This window comes from Mesocricetus auratus, unplaced genomic scaffold (assembly GCF_017639785.1).
Source record: "Mesocricetus auratus isolate SY011 unplaced genomic scaffold, BCM_Maur_2.0 Super-Scaffold_100014, whole genome shotgun sequence".
Lineage (NCBI taxonomy): Eukaryota > Metazoa > Chordata > Mammalia > Rodentia > Cricetidae > Mesocricetus > Mesocricetus auratus.
In genome coordinates this window covers 17,614,591-17,633,280 of record NW_024429197.1, presented here as the reverse complement: position 1 = coordinate 17,633,280, position 18,690 = coordinate 17,614,591, and the positions used below count along the sequence as shown (strand labels likewise).

Sequence of the window (18,690 nt, the reverse complement as noted above, 5' to 3'; positions counted from 1 at the left end):
TCAATAGGACTCACCCCAGGAGACAATAGTCAGAATTTAAGAACTAGTTTATGCTAAATGCTTACAATTGTGTCTGACATGCAAAAAGTACTCAGTACCTACTATTACCTTTTTATGTGTATGTTGGGGGGGGGTTGTCTGTTTATATAGTCCAGGCTGACTTTGAACTCAAGATCCTCCTGCCTCAGACTCCTAAGTCCTAAGATTACAAGCAAATATCACTGTGACCTGCTAATTATTTGCTTTTTATTACCACCCACCTTGAGATTCCTCTCTGGGGGGTCACCTGATGCTTAGGAGCAGAAGGCTGCCCCTGGTATTTTGGAGATACCCCTCCAACTGTGGCTCGAACACCACCAGTCTCCAAAGATTGATGTGCCCAAATCACCTGGAGAATATGTTTAGTATGCCTTCCCAAGCAGCCCATTCCCAAGCTGCTGAGTCAAAGTCTCCTAGATAAGAAGCAACCCAAGGGATATCGAAAGAAATGATGGAGTTTCCTTAAACCTGAACCATGGGGCTAGCTTCCCAACTCTGTATAATTACTAGAAGTTGTTGAATTGGACACGTTAAACAGAGGGTGTTTCCGTTAGGTAAGTGACACCTTTGCAGTGGTGTGGTAGACAAAGGCAGTGCAAAGTTTGCTTAACGCTCACCTGACATAACCTTTCCAGGAGTAACTAGAGGGATGGGAGCAAGAGCACTTTCCGTTTTAGAAAAATCCCTCCAACAAACCTTTCCTGGGCTGATCTTGATCAAGGAAGCCATTGTTGTTTGCCGGAGCCTCTCTCTTCAACTCCCTCAGTACCAGCTTGGGAGTGCTTGGTTCGATATTTGGAAGCTCTGTTGCCAGGCCTGGCTCTTCAGGTGTCCTGAAAGACAGGAGCCCAGAGCTCTTCACAGAGTAGGAGGCAACACATACTGCCCTAGCAGAATACCACCCCCATCCCATGTGGGGCATGGATGGCGCTACTGAAGCTTCACGGGGCCCCAGGTTTCTGTCCTGTCTTCATCTTCCTTACAGCAGATGAGAAGCTTGGCCTACAGCTCCCGCTGTCTGCAGCGGCCACTCTTGGCAGGACCATCTCCATGTCTACTTCCTTCTCCACGACACCAGTGTTTCCCTTGCTGGAGCTTGAGATCTGCTTACGAGGGAGAGGCCTTGCCTCTGATGCTCAAGTCTTGGACTTTGTTCCCTCTGCTCTTCTCTTGGACACCAAGCTCCCTCTTGTCTTCCTCTGGCATTGGCTTTGTTTATGAGCCTTAGGATTGTCTTCCGGTGTGAGATCTTAAGTTCTCATTTGTCCCCTGCAATAATCTCCTTGTCCTTTCCTCTGTCCCCAGGAACTCTACCTGCATCTCTTCTATCATTGCCTGTGCTCCTTGGCTTGCCCACATCGATGTCCTCACTTGTGGCTCTGCAGTTTTCCTGTACTGGCTCAGCCCGCCTGCACACTGCACTGCCAGTGATGCTTGGAATACAATAATGAATGGGTGACGGAAGCAGCTGGGCAGGTTTGGGAAGTAAATTGTACTGTGATTGGTGCTAAAGTGTTCTCCCTTGGATGATCTGGAAGCTCGCTTCTATTTTTACTCAGTGGCGTGTGTGCAGATGTGGGCATAGCCCCAAGCCTCCCAACACAGGCCTCAGAATTCTTTCTCCTCCACACCTCTGCCTTTTGGTTCCTGATTCTGGTCAAAGGATTAAGAACCAGCAAGTCCTTTAGCCAGGGGCTCTTGACTCTCCGAGACAGGTACCCTGAGGCTCTCTCAGGGACATCCAGCAGAAGAGTGATGGCTGAGACCATCCTAGGCCTCTGCTATGCTCCTCTCCTCCCTGAGGCAGGGAGGGAAAGTTGCCTGATGAAAGCAGACTACTTCAGCAGAGTGGGTCAGAAGGCTGTGTCAGAGTTCCAGGGGTTCCTGAGAGATGAAGGAAAGATGACGTCTCTGTCCTACAGCCTGGTCCCCACCTGTCCCCAAGCTCTGAGTATCCTGGGGCTTAGAAGGATTGTGTGCACACACAAAAGAAAACAACCTTGGCTGGCGGAGTCTACATAATGAAATGAAGCCAAATGAGAGAAACGAGCCTGTGTACCCAACAAAATGCAGGTGGAGGGTGGAGCCTAAGATGAACTGATTGGCAGGTCTCCCTTCTCTATCACTCTCTCCTCCTGCTGCCTCGGAGTCACGGAGCTGAGCCTGGATCCAGCAGCCCAGCCTCCTCCATCATGGTCCCAGATTTGCTCCTAAGCTCCTCTCCACTGCCTCTGCAGCTGCTTCCATTTCCTCTGTCCCTAGAAACACTGAGGTACATCATATTAAGCAGCTAGGACTTCTGATGACTGGTTTGGGGTCTTCCAGGCCTCCATTCTAGGGACAGGGACTTTTCTTTCTACATGGTTCTTCTGAAATGTCCTTTCAGCTCAGAGGTTTGGCAGATTCCCTGGGGAGGCTTAGGTCTTGGCCTGAGACACAGGGAAGGGTCAGTAGTATTACGACAATGGGATCAAGAGGAAGCCCAAGTAGGTGGGACTGAGGACTCCATATAGAGGGAGCCAGAGGGATGTCCAAAGGTGGCAACCTGGTGTGGTAGCACTTGTCTTTAATCCTAGTGCTCAGGAGTTTGAGACCTGTCTGGTTTACAAACCAAGTTCCAGGCTAACTAAGGCTATAATGTGAGTCTCTGACTCAAAAACCAAGCACAACCCCACCAAGGGTAGCCGCTGAGAGGCAAGCTTGTATGAGTGCATGTGTGAGTGCATGTGTGTGTTTTTAATGTGTATATGTATATGTGAAATATATGTGTAGTGTGTGAGTATATAGTGTATAATGTGCATGAACTGTGTGTGTAGTGCATATGTATGTGTGTGATATGTGAATATGTATGCATGTGGTATATGCAGTATATATATATGCATATGTGTGTGTGTAAAGCATGTATGGTGTATGTAGTATGTGTATGTATATATGTTTGTGTGGCGTGTGTATACACACATTTAAGAGCACACATAATAACACTGTTCTTCCTACTAATGGTTAGAGAAGAATATTTCACCATAGCTCAGCTCTGGATCCTGACAGGTCCAAGCAGCCAGGACAGTTGACTGCCAAGCACTACTTGCCTTCATAGAGCTCCAGACATGGTCCTATAAGCTCTGCAGGAAAATCACTTTATTCCCATTTTACAGATAAAAAGCAGGAACAACCGATTCGTAGCTGGGGATGCTCACCTAGGAAGGGACAGGGCTGCCTGGCAGTCATGGTATCTGGCCTCGGAGTTTGTCCTAAGTGGGTAGTAGCATGTGTATGTATGTAGATGGTAGCATAGGCATACATTTGCACCTGTGTGTTATGCATGGCAAACACAGCTCTGGGGATGGGCTTTCTCCTTTCGCACACAGGTCTGTTAGTTCCCTTTAAAGAAATCTTGAGGAATTTTCTTCTGCCCTCATTCCCCCAGGGAGACTGGAGCTTTCCCCACTACAGACTGTGTCTACCTCTGGTCAATTCTACAAGGCTCTCTGGCCTCCTAGTAACAAACAGAAACCAAGGTACATCTGCCTGCAGAGGTTCTTGTGTGTGGAGTGGACATGATTCCCGTCATCTGCTGTGCCTGAAATACTGGCTGCCTTCAGTCCTACTCTGGGCACAACCCCCAAGTGCTTTCTCCAGTATTCACCCATTGCTAGGAATACCTTCCTTCTCCGGAGTAAGGTGGCACAGAGGACGGATGTATCACTAAAGATCTGCCACATGATGGTGAGGTGGTGGTGGGGAGGCAGTGTCACCTCCCTCAGCCTACGGCCCCAGCCTCCTCCTCCTGCGTGTCCACACATCATGTGCTTCTCTCCACTGGCAGCCTGGCTGCTTACCTCCACGCCTGTCCTGTGGGCAGAGGAGCACCATACTTGTGTGCCAGAGAGGCACAGGTGTGCCCGCGCCACGCACACAGCGTACCACCTGCTGGAATCTTGGCGGAAGGCGGGCTTGGGATGGGATCCACAGGAGAGACAGTCTGTGGCATAATTAAGAGGGAGCAAAACAGAAAACAAAACAATGTTTTCCTTCCTCTCTCTTTTCTACCACTTGCCCTAATTATTTTCCCACTTTCAAATTCTACATCAACTTTAATTAAGCTGGCCTCGGGCAGGGAAGTCTGGCAAACTTGGAGAAGTTCACTTGTTTATTTTCTTATCACTCAGTGATTGAATTTCCACAGTGCACTCTGTCTCTTCCTCTCTAAGGAGGGGTGGCGGCAGCCTCCTGCCTACAGAGGGGGTGACAGGTGCATCTGGGAACTGGCTCAGCAGAGGGAAGGTGCTTCTCCACCCAGATCTATTGTGGGACAACTTACGCTCTAGTTCTGCTTCCTGCCCCCTCTGAGCCCACGGAGTAACAGAGGATGCAATCTTTAAATGGTGGAGACAGCACTGGACTTGAGGGTTAGAAATGTGGGTTGGAAATTCTGTTCCATTACTTACAGGGGGCAGGGGGAGTGTCATTCATTCACTAGTCCATTCATTTCCCTGTTCATTCGTGTACATATCAATCCATTCTTCGCTGCTCTCGCCCTGTCAACAGCAAAGGGAATGGCCTGCTCCCACTCTTCACTGGAAGTTCCAGGAGGGAGGTTCTTTGGTTGCTGGGGGCCTGTTTCTTTGTCCCTGTATGCTTAGGTTACTTCAAGGACAAGAGGAGAGAGCCCCAACTGGAAGCCAGTGTGACTGCTGGCTCCGTATGGTGGCACTACGTGACCTCGCTCGTGCTCCATCCATCACCAGGCGCAGGCGCTGGGGCTTTCTGGACCTTCTTCATCTTTTGGAGGAGGACAGATGCTGAGACCATTCCCAGGCTAAGATGCAGACTGAATCCTGAAGGTTGCCAAATTCTGTGATACAGTGGGAGGCAGGAGGACCAGGGCTCGAAAGGATGCCTTGATGGGGAGCTCAGCACATTTCTGGGGTGTCTTTCCTGGGTCTGCTGGGAAAGCAGTGTGAGGGGGGCAGAATGAAGGGGTGTGTGAATGAGTTGAGTGAACAGGAGGCCGAACAAAGGATTAGTGAATGAGTCTGTGAGTGTACAAACGAATGGACAAAGCGCAGACGGCTGAGTGGACGTGTGAATGAAGGAGCTGGTGAGTGGGAAAGAGTGAATAAGGAAGTGAGCAAGGGCTCTAGTGAGCACATGAACAAGCCAGAGCCTCATGTAAGCGGATGTCCAGGTGGATCAATGGGGGGACTGGATGAATTAATTAGAGATTGACTGTATGAATGGGTGAGGGGAAAGTTTGGTAAGAGATTGAAAAAGTGAATCAATGAGTGAAAAACTGACTAAGGAGATAAAAATGAATGGATGGTCTTATGAATTAATGAATGAATGACTGCATAAGTAAATTAATTATGGACTAATGAATGGTTGTTGGAGTGAGCCAGCTAGTGACTGAGGCCCCCATTGCTGTACTCAGGAAGCCAGGAGGTGCTGGTTCCTGGGGACTCATTGCTTTCCCTTCATCTCCCTGCAATGGATCCCTCACCCTGGGGCCTCTTACCCATTAGCGGCTGTTTTGTTATGTACACATATAATAAGGATCTCCGTGGAAGTACATCTGTGTATCTATCATTTACTTCTCCGCCACAACTGTGCCCAAACCATTGAAAAGCGGACGGCAGTAAAAAAAAAAACAAAACTGTCTTGTCTACCTGTATCACTCACCGCTGAGAAACAACTTGCAGCAGCGGGTTAAGCTGACAATAAACACAGGAATTGACTTCAGTGGCAATGAACTTGCTTGACTGTTGACAAAAATCCAAGGTGATGCCACTTTTACTGGCTCATAGCTTGCTCAGGTGGCTGTTGACCTAATCTGCTTTCTCCCTTCTCAGGACGGAAAGAGATGAAAGCTCAGACTGAGCCTAAAGGTCACTGTGTCCTGCAACGGGCGGGTGGAGGAGTCTTGGCTTTTGTGGTGAGCATACTTTTGGCCACTGAAAGTGTCCTGGGAAATAGAGTGAGGCCTGGGCTTGGAGGCCTCCGTCTCTGCCTCCTCCTTGAGCCATCAGCAGAGATCATCTGTGGGGATGGAGGCATGGGGGTAGAGGCAGCTGCATTTTTCCAAGCCTGCACTCCTGGGGCCAGAGGGGAGATGTATTCCTCTCCCATTCTCAGCTAAGCATCAGAAGAGCGGATTGCAGTGCATGACCCTAGGAGACCCTATTCCGAGACAGGGAGGGAAGGGTCTAGAGCCCTCACCCCCAGGGCAGGGTTGTGCTGGCTGCAGTGTCCAGCCATCAGCACCTGCCTGTGAAGGAAGGAGCTGACAATAAGCAGGCTTCAGCAGAGGGCACTCAAGTCCTAGGAATCTGCACTCAGGAACTGCGCGCTGTGCTCAGTGGCTTCCTGGGAAACCAGAGTCATGAATCTCAGTAACTCGAGCCCAGGGCCTCATCACTCACAGTGATTGTGGAGGGACTGAGGGCTGAGTGGATCAGTCTAAACAAAACATGCACTCAGGGGACTCATCCAAAGGAGCTAGCTTGGCCACCCCTGGGGGCTCCCCTCCTTAACCACGGAAGTAGGAAGTAGAGGGAGGGGGCTGGAGGGGTTGGGAGCCCTGAAAGCATCACCCCTCTCTTCCAAGCCTTATCCACACCCCCACCTGTGAGCCAGTGGGAGGCATGAATCTAGCTGGCAGCGGCTTGGGCCAGCTCAGCCGTTTTAGGGGATGTTAATGAAATTCGGGAGCACTTGTCCTTTCAGACAGCGGCCCCTTTTATTTGGGAATGAAAAGCTGCATTAGTCTGAATGAGGTTTGGAGGCCTCATAAATCCAGTGCTGGCTGCCTCATGGGGGAGCGGGGAGCTGAAGCCTGGCTGGTGGGTAGGCTTGTTTACCAACAATTCCAAAAGCCAGGATTGGCGGCTCCCAGTCTCCAGAGATGGGGCTTGAGATCTTGCCAATCCTGCTATCTGCTGGCTTTGGGGTGGCCTGAAAGAGGTCTGCAGAACTCTCTTAAGATTTGGGGAGTGGGGTGGAGGCTGAGCGCTCTATTTTACTCCAGTTAAGGACTCAATTCCATTCTGCTTTTGGCCTGCCCTCAGGCAGTCAGAGGTTCCAGGACCCCTCCTCCTCCGGCAGGGGTCGGCTCTAGGTGGAGCCGTTCCTGTTCTGCTCAGGGGGTGTAGGATACCACAGGGGACATGCTGCCAATTTAGCAGCCTGCTGGGTCTGTGTTCTTCTTAACCCTTGAGCTTAGATTCTTCATCTGATAAATGGAAAAATAACAGAGACTATCATGGTGTGTCGTGGAGAGGACTGGATGAGGTGGCAGGCAAGGTTGTGAGTACTTTGCCTGGAACGCAGAAAACATATGATGAACAAAAGAGTCATAGCTGTCATCAAGGTCAGAAAACATGCGATAAACACAACAGTCATGGCTGTCATCAAAGCTGTTTTTGTTGCGCAATGCATCTCACCCTCCCCCATGGCTGTAAGGGATTGAAGTGACTATCAGTTTGGAGATGTGTTATAGGATGACTTGCAGTTGGGGCAAGAACAAGGGTCAGTCCTGGGCTGCGGATAGCAACTTCTACTTAAATCTACCCCAGGACTCCAAGAGGGGCTACCAAGCCCTGCCCGAGCCTCACAACCTCTGCAGCCAGGAGGCTGGTCCCACTGCAACTTAAAGGAAGCCTCTATCCTTAGCTAGGGAAACCCACCTGCTCGGGGAGGCAGCTGGCTGGGCTGCCTGTTTCCTGCCACTGGTGAGGGGGCTCTGGTGACAGAGCCATCCTCTCCCCTTTGGGAGAGCTCTGATTTCCTTCTTCATCCATTTTCTGTGATGGTGTCACTGCACCTAGCTTTTAGGGAGCCTACTCAGCTCCCCCACCCCTCAGCTCTCACTCTGGCTGGCCTCAGAAGTGTTCCTCCCTCTGGCCACACTTCTACCTCTTGGCTACCTAGGTTTCCTGCAAGCTGCTTGTCCCAGCCTATTCAAGTCAGGGGGATTCTGCCTGCAGAACAGGCAGCCTAGAGACTCAGATGGCCTTGGGTACTGGTCGCTGCACTCTTTTCAGCCCTCTGCCTTTCTTCATGGGGCACAGAATCATCTTCCTGAGAAAACAGCCAAGTCCTTTTGGTTCCAGGAACCACCCAAACCTAGTTGTGGCAATGGGCTACCCTGGTGTGTTTCTGAGGCAAAGGCTCCCAGCTGTGTCCAGGGGTCCTCTACTCTTCTTCTTACCTCTGTTCTGGTCCCTGGGGCCTATCCCCTAAGATCTCTACTCCCTGTGGAGAGGTGACAACTGCAGATGTGTGTTTAACCCTGCTTCTCTGAAAAACACTTGCCAGGGAAGGCCCAAGTATGGCAAATTCGGAGATCTCATACAACAGCTGATCACCTCCCTAGGACATACCGGAACAGAAACAAGGCACACACCTCTTTCTTTTCTTGGGCAGAACCCAGAAACTCTTTGCTCCCGAGGCCACCGGTGCAAGTTCAGAGGAGAAGGAACCCCTTCCTATTTGCCAATTGGCTATACTGCCCGATTCACATGCCCACATAATGCCTCGTTCTCCGTACCCAGACAGGGCGGGAAAGAAAAGATGGCAAAATTAAAAGGAGTGTTTGGAAGACAAAACATTATCTATTTGTAAGAAAATTAAAGATTTGCTCTTCAGATGTAGAGGGACATGCTCTTTCCAGACAGCTGGCAAATTGGAGAGACCGGAAGCGATTGAATAGATAAAATTATTTAAATGAGAAAAATAAATTCGCACACAGCTACCCGACGCCCGGTGACAGATCCGTTTATTTATCTACTGTATCGGCACTGCTTTGTCTCTGTCAAAGAGGTCATTAAACTCGCCTAGCTGCGTAATTCGCTGCCTCCTGCTCCTGCCTCACTCCACAGCCCTTCTCTTCCTTCGACACTTGAAAAAAAATACTATTGGTAATAAACAACATTTATTTTTAACCCCTTCTGCTTGCTTCCTTGCGGGTCCTACTCTGTCCCATGGAAAAATCAGCTTTTCTGTATTGTTTCTCAGGAGGAATCCGGGAGGGGGCTCCAGTTCCTCCCGCATAGTTGCGGGAGACGACTGAGAAATCAGCCGGCTCCAACTCCAGTGGCCCTCGAAAAGGAAGGCTTTGGCGGTCTTTCTCCGCAGCCCTCTTACTGATGGTGCGTGGTCAAGTCCTACCTTCCACGCAGAGGGGTCTGGCCTGGTCTCTCCCTTCGGGTTAGTTCCTGAAGCTCTGCACTCCCTAGCCCAGCACTGACAGTTCTCTGAATTTTATACCCCCCCCCCACCTCCCAACCTTCAAACCCAGAGCCAACTTCACTTTCCCATGGGCTGGAGATCAGGAGGGAAACCAGCTCCGGGTCAGTCTCCTGCCGCTGCCGTCCAGCCAGCTCCAGCCGTGTGGGAGCTGAAAGGCGAAGCTCCGCAGACGGCGGGCTTCAGGTCTCGCGTCTCCCGGCGGGCGCGTTTCTTCCAGCTGGTCGGGCCGCTGGGCTGTCTCCCGGCTAGCGGTGCCAGCTCTGCCGCTCCACGCTTGGCTCCCCGGCTCCGTGCCTTGCCCTGGGGGCGGCAGGGCAGATGGGGACGTCTGAGCTGCGGAGGAGAGTCTCCATCCTCTGGGCGTCCCCCCTCCCAAACCCAGTCCAGGGTCCCCTTCCCCGCCCCCTGCGCAGGTGTGAGAGCGCGAGTGTGCTCCCGGGCGAGTGTGAGTGGGAAGCGTGTGTGCGCGGGGGAGTACGCGGAGGGAGCGCGGGCGGCGGGAGGCGCGGAAGGCGGGAGGCAGGGCGCGGGGGAGGGGGCTGGGAGGGAGTGTGTGCGCGCGTGCAACTCCACTCCGGGGCTTTGTGCGAGCCCGGGCGATAGCATCGGCGGCGGCTGGAGGAGGAGCGGCCGGAGACGCGTGCAAGCCCTCCCGGCAGCCGGGGCAGGTGGGAAGCCCGCGCGGGAGCCGAGCCGACAAGAGCCGGAGACGCTGCAGCCGAGTCCGAGCGGAGCCCGGGCGGAGCCCAGGAGCCCTCGCTCGCGGGCAGCCCGTGGGCGGCAGCCGAGGCGGGGCGGGCGCCGGCGGGGCGGCCCCCCAGTAAGATGTGCGCAGCACCGCGGGGCGCCCCCTACTCGCAGAGGTGCTCGGGAGCTGGGCTACTGGGCCAGGCGGCGCCTTGGGGGCTGCTGCGCGCCCGCGCCTAGAGCTGCCGCCCCAGGGAGCCCGCCACGGCCGCGCCCCGGGCACGCTCGGTGGCGCCCAACGATGACCGCTCCCTGGCGGCGCCTCCGGAGTCTGGTTTGGGAATACTGGGCCGGGCTCCTTGTGTGCGCCTTCTGGATCCCAGACTCACGCGGGATGCCCCACGTCATCCGGATCGGTAAGGGCTTCCCTGGAGTCGTGGGGGGGGGGGTCTCTGAGCGCTCGGGTGGGGACGGGAATTGGGGTGGGGGTGCTCTGAACGTGATCCGAGAGATTGTCCCAATCTCCCTCTAGGCTGCAGGGCTCGGGTGTCTGCCGGGAGCTCTTGGCGGGGAGGATAAAGTTCCAAAGCCCCGGTCGCGGGCCTTACTTACGGGGAGGAGGCAAACGGGCCGCGGTGGGCGAGGGGCCCTGGACACGCTCCGGGGAAGGCGACGCGGTGGAGTGTGGCGAAGGTTCCAGCTCCAAACCCGCGCCACTAGGGAATTTCGTCGCGACTGTCAGCACGGATGGCCGCAGAGCTAGTTCTGAGACCGGCTTCCATGCAGAGTGGGAGCCCTGGGGAAGGCGCCAACTTCTTCCCCTTATCGCCCGCCATGGGCGCCTCGCCAGAGCTCGGGGACAGGCACGGGCAAGGAGTGCAGGGGATGGATTCGCCTGACGAGGGCAGCTGATCTCCTTGCTCCTGGCTGGCCAAGGATAGGGGCAGGAGAGGGGCAGTGCCCCGTACGTCGCTCTAGTGGGCCCCCCAGGCCCAGGCCTCTTTCGACCAGGGGTAACCGAGGCTGGGGAATGGGAGCATTGGAGCGCAGAAGGCCGCCTAGCGCTGCCAACGACCGCGGCCGAGGTATACGAGTAGCTTTTAAAGTTAGCCGAAATCCCTCCGCAGCTGGCGGCGGCTGGCGGTCTGCGCGCGGCTTACTGGGGCTCTGGCTTCTCCGCTTCTCTCTCCGCAGCAGATTTCTTACTCTGGGCTTTAACTTTGTTGTGGCCGCCTGAGGCACCCTGCGCGGCAGCTCTCAGGGCTGGGCGGGAACCCGTGCGTGTCGCTAGCCGGTTGACCCGCAGGGCTGGGCCAGGCTTGGCTACCCAGGAGCCTCCGTTACCGCGGGCCCAGCTCCTGCTCCTGGGCAGCCCGAGTTCACGAGGCACCAACATCTGGTGCGCAGCCATCCAGGGCCTCCTTCCTCCTCCGGGGCTCTCCTCCAGGAGCCGACTTTGCTCCTACAAGAACGAGACTTTGGGGTGACCAGCGGTTTCATGAGCATGCAGGAAACTCAGGCCAGGCTTGGTTGTCTGTGTTTGAGGTTTTTCCTAAGAGCCTACCCTCTCTCGTTCACCCTCCCTAGAGCCATGTCCTCTTGAACTCAGCTTCTGAATGGGGACAGAAAACAGCTCTGCAGACGTTGAGGTCTTCCAGTGAGTGCCCAGGACCTAGGGCCACCGGGAGGCAGATGAAGCCAGGCACCTGAGGGGACCCTGGGGACAACCCTCACAGTCAAGCTTAACCCTTTAAAGTCTAGGTTTCTCCAGGCTAGCCAAAAAGGTTTCCATCTCTCTGTTCCTGCCTCAGCCCTGGCTTGTTCACCATTCCGGCTGGTCCCTCAGTAGTGGGCCACTCACTGATTTCTTTATTCCTGCTCTCGTTTCTTGTGATTTTAGGGGACCTTCATGGTAGAGTGTCCTTGAGATAGAAGGGGAATCTCGAAGGGTGCTGTGTGCCCCTTCTGAGTTGGGCAGGTTTGGTCTGCCTTTCTTGGTCTTCCATGCACAGAGTGGCAGAGGTGTGTTTCCAGCCCAGTTTCAGGAATGGGAATCTTTGGAGGACTAGAGACACAGGTGCAGGTGAGCAGAGCCTCAGAGGTATGGGCTGCAAATGGGCAGGGTACGTGGTCCTCACCCGCCCCTGTCACTGTAACAGTGCATTGCCCCGAAGGGGAGCACATTCCAAACCTGTGGCCCTTTCTTGAGCCACAGCATAATAGCGCAATTAAGGATGGCAGAGCCCCCCCTCTAATCTTCTTCATATTAAGCCCCAGGATTAATTAGCATGTCGGTCCAGGCCATTTATATCCAAGAACCCTTCCCTATTTGACTCCCAGCCTGAGGACTGGGGTGCTGTACGGATGCCAAACGTGACTACTGGAGCTGGGCCAGCTTTGGGTGGAGGATGGGAAGGCTCTGAGGCCTCTGAGGCCCCTAGGAACTGAGCTTCTGTCACTGCAGAGCTTGAGGTTGAACCCTAGCTGGAGTCAGGGCATGGGAGGCTGTGTGTGTGTGGGGGGGCTCGTTGCAACCAAAAGATACTGCCTTGGCTAGACTGGATGCCATCTCTCTGTTCCCATCTCTGGGAGCCGAGGCCTCTTGGCTGGGGCTGCAGGGATGGAAGCCCTGGAAATTGGCCTCCTCTGAAGCTTGCTGGGTGCTTCTGCCAGAACTACTGGAGCTCGGAGCCTGAATCCCTTCTGCAGCAGCCAGGCGTCGCTGGGCACACAGGACCAGAGAGGTTTACCTGCAGGTGCAAGATGGGCTCTCTGGCCTGGGGAGTGTGGTACCCGCCCCTGCTCTTTGTGCCTCTGTTGGGGGCTGAAATTCCCTCTTAGACAAGGAGATGGATAGCTCAGCAGTGTGACAGAGTGTTCAAACAATCTGTCTTGAATAGATGAATTGCGTTGCTCTGTCTTTTTGTAATTGTGTCTATCAGAGGGAGAGGTCAAGGCATTGATTGCTTGGATGGTTTGCAAGTAACAAAGGAGACTGAGGGAAAGAGTGAGGGAGAGAGAGTAATTGGATTGTAGTCTGCGGGAAAAATGATCATTGATTATTTTATATGAATATGTGGAAGATGTATTCTGTGTGTGATTATCAAGGGCTTCCATCGAAGGCTTGTGAGGCAGATTGCTCCGCATTTTATTGTTATTGTTGTCGTTGTTATTGTTGTTTGAATGGATCCTGGTTTTAACTTAGGATAGGCAACTGGATGCAGGGTCTTCTCAGCCAAATGAGCTTTAGTGACCTTCCGTGGGGACTTGGATTTACAGGTTCATAACCTAGAAGCAGAAGAGGAGGGAAGACGGACGTACAAACCAGAGGCTTGGATTTTCTGTTTTTTTGTTCTTAGTGAGGGGGTTCACTTTGATACAATCCTAGCCTCCCCACTCAGGCGCTCAGTTTCCACAGATGCACACAATTTGGTTGACATAAACTGTGGTGTCAAGTTCCCTTTAGAACAGGCTGGCGGTTATCGTTCTTGTAGGTTTCCTGGTTGTAGCTTCCCTAGGGCTATATATACACTGTAGGATTGAGGGCTGCTTGGAATTTGAAAAGGGAACCAGGTAGTGGTGACAGCAGCTGGGGGAACCTGGCTAGTCTTCCTGCGATGAGGAGCCTAGTGGCTGGTAGTGAACTCTGGCCAGACAGTGGGGAAGTTCAAAGCCAAATGACTGCAGAGACATAAAAAAGCAGGTGTAAGGGGGTGGGGTGGAGGAGAGGGCGCACCCAGCTCTGCATTCTTGGAGCGTCTGCAGACAGGGCAGAGCTAAGCAGTTTCTGAACGTACAGGGATCCAGCAGCCCTTTACGGGGGACTGAAACCCCCCCTCCCATGTGCCACTCCTCTGATCAGATCATTCAAATTGTCCTGGACACCCGCCTCTTGAGTTTGAGAGTCACTGCATGTAAAACAATGAGGGATTCTCGTGATTGGCGATGTGCGGAGACATTGCGCCTTGTAGGAACAGACAGCGGTGAATGAAGATCAATAGGGTTTTCCCCCCAGAAGTAAATAGCTTCAGACAAAACCTGGGAGTGGCCCGAGGGGCCTTAGAAAGCATTAACTTGAGGAATTTCTGCTCACTTTTCAGCCCAGCTGCTCCTGTCAGCTCAGGCTCCCCCCCCCCCCCCCCCCTCCAGCTGGAGTTTAATTTCTTCTCAATGCTTGCACTGCGCTGAGCAGTCTTTTGGTGGCAGGATGACCTGGGGTTTTTAGGATGGTTTATGTGGAGTGAGCCAGGCCTTGCTAAGCTTTTCTGAGGTCATGGGTATCCCCTTGTGGCTGTGCATGGTGGGCTGAGTTTAGAACTGTTTTAAACCCCATAGCGCTGTTTTAAAGAGGTTGATCTCTGCTCTGCACCCCTACGGAAATGCAGGAGTGCTTGGCTCCCTTTAGCATCCTTTGTGATCCCCGGTGAGTCCCTGTGTTCACAGAGGCACAGTGTTCTAGCTCTGAGAAGCAGAGTACCCTGCAGGGACAGAAGGTCCAGGTGAATCTGTAGGTATTAGAACTGTCCTTCCTCGGGGACAAGGCCTATGGAAGGGGAGCTGCAGACTTCCGATAGTCTTGGAGGGGGAGATTTGTGCTTTTAGAGCTAGGACTGTTTCTAAAGCCTCTCACAGTCGGCCACTCCTCTCTCCCTGCTACAGCTACAGCCTGATCCCTGTCATTCTTGCTCAGGACCTTCTAGAGGCAAGTGAGATCTGATACTAGGTCACGTAAAAGCAGGCAGGGGACGGAGGACTCCAGGCCCTGCCTGGCAACACAGAGGACTGACATCCCCTTCTCCTGAGCCTGTAGCCAGCAGACCTTGGCATATCCTCTACAGGCTGGAGTGTTGGGGTAGGAGCCCTGAGTAGGTATAGTCTCCCAGAGGGCTGGACGAGCTGGCGCCTTGGCCTTGGCCTTGTTTCCTGGAGCGCTTTTCTTCCTGGTGCTGATTCCTCAGCAGCAGCACCAGAGGGCAGTGTGTCTGTGCTCAGATGGCCACCGAGTCTCCTGCCTAGGGCCCCACTGAGTCTGGAGCATAATCAAAATAATAAAACAGCAACAATACCGTGGCCATAGTTTATTGAGCACTTAATAGCTGCCAGGCTGTTTGGAACACTTTCCAAACAATGACAAGTAGCAGAGAGATAGTAAGTGCTCAATAAATGTAGCTGCAGCATTTTCGCCATTATCTGATTGAGCCTCTACAATACTGCTGGTGCCCTCCCCATTTTTGCAGACAAAGAAACTAAGCTAGGTGAACTCACTTACCCAGGAGTGTGTGCTTAGTGCTTTGTAGACACAGGACTTTAGCTGCAGTCAGTTTCCAGGTCTGGTGCTTGGAGCTGGCTATATAGTTTGAAGACAGCAACAATTTATAAAAGGGCTAAATGCAGGTCTCATGCCCATGGTTCTGGAAGGTGAGCAAGGTCTTGCTGGGTGGTTCTAGGGCTCTCACTGGCTCAGAATGGTTTCTGCACCACGGTTTATCCCTGTCAGCGCTCATGGGCAGCGTCAGGGCAGCCTTGCTGATGAGCCACACGGTAGACTGCTTCCTTCTGTGAAAAGGGGCGGATATCCAGGGAGACACAGACTTCTGTTTTTCTGTACCCCACCTAGCTTTGGATTCTTGACGGTCCAGGGCTTTCATCCAAGCCCCAGATAAAGGCTCGATTCTTCTGTGGGTGAGGCTAGTCTACCCACAGAAATCCCTCTGCTTGGAGTTCCCCGGGATATCCTCAAAGATACAGCTTTGTGTGTATATCACCTCGACCCCCCCTCCACCCCCTCCACCCTCGAGCTGGCAAAAGAAGCTATGTGGTGGGTGGGTTTCTCTTTGTTCTTTCTTCCCTGTTTCATCTCCTTTTCCCATCCTGGTCTCATTCCCTCTCCATCATCCTTCGCCGGCTACCGGTAGTTTTTATGTTGTTCTATTTTTAAGCGAGAATCACATGCCTATCTTCTAAATGGAGCCTATCTGGTTTGGAATGGAGACTGGTGGGCAAGGTACAGGGCATGGCGGTTGATGTCAGCAACTGCCACTCTACTAGTAAATGGAGCTGTATACTTACTGCAGCAGTGGCACATTTAGTACTGGCAGGGACAGAGGGGTCGGCATGTTGAATATTGTCCAGTTTCCGTGTCTGCAAAGTGGGGGAATATAAAATGCCTGTCTCCCAGAGTCAGCGAGTTATGATGCCTTTCAAAAAATAAAAAATAAAAAGCTTAAGTGGCTCCAAAAATCAACCTTACTTCTTTTCTATTTTCCTTATAGTCAGAGACCATTTCAGAGCCCGGACTGGGGTGAAACTCCCAGGGCGTCAGGATTTAAGGAAGCTCCCAAAGGATGAGGACCTTGAGTGTGCCTTGATGATGCAATAGTGAGTGCCTCCTTAAATCCTGGCTCTGCCCATCTTCTGGGTGAGCTTCTGGTTTTACAGTTCTTGGATTTAGATGTGCGAGGCTGTCAGACACAGCTCTAACCAAAGGGCCTTGGAGAGGTGAGACTGCAGGAGGGCCGGAACTGGAGAAGTAGCAACAGGCTGTTTGATTTTTGTTTTTCTTCCCCTTTAACACATTTTACTGCAGCCAAGCCTCAAAGTCCCCCGTGCCTGCACCCTTCCCCCAACTGACTTTGTTTTATTTCTTTGGCATTGCCTCCAGAGTCCAGGCTGCCTCTGCTCGACCTGCCTCCCCTCCTGCTGGCATTTTCTTCTCCTCCTCACAGCTCATTTACAGCGCTCGTGGTCCCGTGTCTGCTTCCCTTGACCTTTACACCTTGTTTGCCAGTGTTGTTGACCTTGACTGTGGCTAGGCTCAGGATGGATTTGGGCTTTCGCTAATGCTTGTGATCCTGCCACCTGCTTTAGACAAGGCTCTGCCCAAGGTTGCCCACAGCCATCTTTCCCACATCACTAACAAATGGATGTTTCATAATGATGTATTTCATGAACGCTAAGCTAGTTTTTTCTTTATGTTTTCACGTAGAAGCTAGTATGGTCCTCGTATGCCATGTCTGTGTTTACTTACGGAAATTTTTTCTTGTCACTTCTAAATAATGATGTGTCTGGGCTTTTGTGAGATGTAGCTGACTGTCATTTCAGCGTGACTCTACTCAAGTGTGCTTGCTTCATGACCTCGGGTGAGTCACTTCCCCCCAGACCTCTATTTCTTCCTTGGCTGAGAGAGAAGTATTAACATTTAGGGACATTCTAGTCTGTTGTTTCTGACCTACAAACAGTTTGTATGTTTGAGCCTTGTAGTACTGCCTTCACAGCACTGCCTTGTGGATTAAAGCAGATAGCATGTGTGAAGCTCTCTGTACAGAGCCTAAGGTTTCATAGCTAAGCTGGAGAAGGAAGGGTTCCCAAGGGTGGAGGCCGTGTCTCTGCCGTCAGATGGAGCTCCGAAGCTTGTGCTCCGAGCTCTGTGTTTACCCCGGTGCTCATGCTCCACGCAGCTCACTGTGTGGCATTTGCTCATTTCACACATGCCAGTGTGTCCTAGTGTGGAATGGGCAGGTCCAACTGCTGTGCCAATTACAAGAGCAAGAGAGGTGCCCTTCCTAGGACACTCCTAGACCATTATTTATCACACACCTGCACCCTGAGGCTTCACATTTGCATTTGCAGCGATTTAATTGAAATGCTTTTTAAAAGCCTGTGTTCAGAGCTGGGAAGACCCAGGGGATGGAAGTGGGATGCTCTTGAGGGATTAGTCTGGGGAATTCTGGTCAGCCAGCCCTTCTTTAAATGTGGTGTTCAATGTTTGTTTCTTGGATAGGTCAGTAGGAATGAGAGATGGTCTGTGGCTAGGTCAGAGGGACAGACATTGCTGGCTCTTTTGGGAGATACCAGGTAATGAAGGCCCCGTAAGAGCTGGGGAGGGGAATCTCTGTCCCCTTGGTGTTGGAAGGACGGGAGACAATGAACCAGGCAAGAACTGGGGGGTATTGAGCCTCTACTCCAGATCCTTTGGTGCTGGGCTGAATGAGTGGTTAAGGACTGCAGATGGAAAAAAGGAGAGAAGAGGAGAGATTCCGGTTTGTTGTCAAGAGGGTTCCAGTCCATAGGAGACAATTAAGTCTCACAGTCTTCAAGAGACTATACAGACAGGCTGCTGGTGGAAGGGGTTTTATAGAGTTCTCAGAAAAATTGCAGGAACGAGCTCTTTAAATATGGCAATGCCAGGGACCTCTGCAAACCCCCCCCCCCCCCCCGCCTCTGCTTTGCAGAACTGAATGCGCTATTCCAAAGAGCTGCCCAATTGGGCGGAAAAGCGGGAGCGGGAAGCCAAGGACTTCCCAGGGCTCCAAGCATCCCATTTCCTATCTATAGTGAAGAATCACAGAATTCAGGCTGCAGAGAACTCCAGGGGTCATTCTGGGTTTCTGGTTCTCCAAAATTAGCGTTCATCAGAATCACGGAGAACTCCTTCAAACACTGACTGTCAGGAAGGACCCCAGCCCCGGAGAGCTGCCACTTTGCAGGCTTAGGGTGAAGCCTATGGGTATGAATTTGTTAAAAATTCCCTGATAAAGTGAGTGCTGTTGGCCTGAGATATATGCTTTTCCTCCCTCCCTCCCTCCCTTCCCTTTCCTTTCCTTCCCCCTCCCTCCCTTTCTGTCTCTCTCGCTCCTCCTTCCTCTTCCTCTTCTTTGTTTGTTAGATTGCTTACTTGCTTTGAGTCAGTATCTCACTTTGCAGCCCTACTTCTCTGCCATC

General features: G+C 52.5%; 1 protein-coding gene across 2 annotated transcripts in view; it reads left to right on the top strand.

Annotated features, from left to right (window-relative positions):
• Positions 1 to 10,136: 10,136 nt before the first annotated feature.
• Positions 10,137 to 18,690, top strand: part of Grik3 (glutamate ionotropic receptor kainate type subunit 3) — a 218,565-nt gene continuing 210,011 nt past the window's right edge. For both annotated transcript variants that reach the window (XM_005084371.4, XM_040756665.1), the window contains exon 1: positions 10,137 to 10,385. In XM_005084371.4, coding sequence (XP_005084428.3) covers positions 10,271 to 10,385 — 115 coding nt within the window. In that variant the 5' untranslated portion in view covers positions 10,137 to 10,270. The remainder of the gene's footprint in view (positions 10,386 to 18,690) is intronic.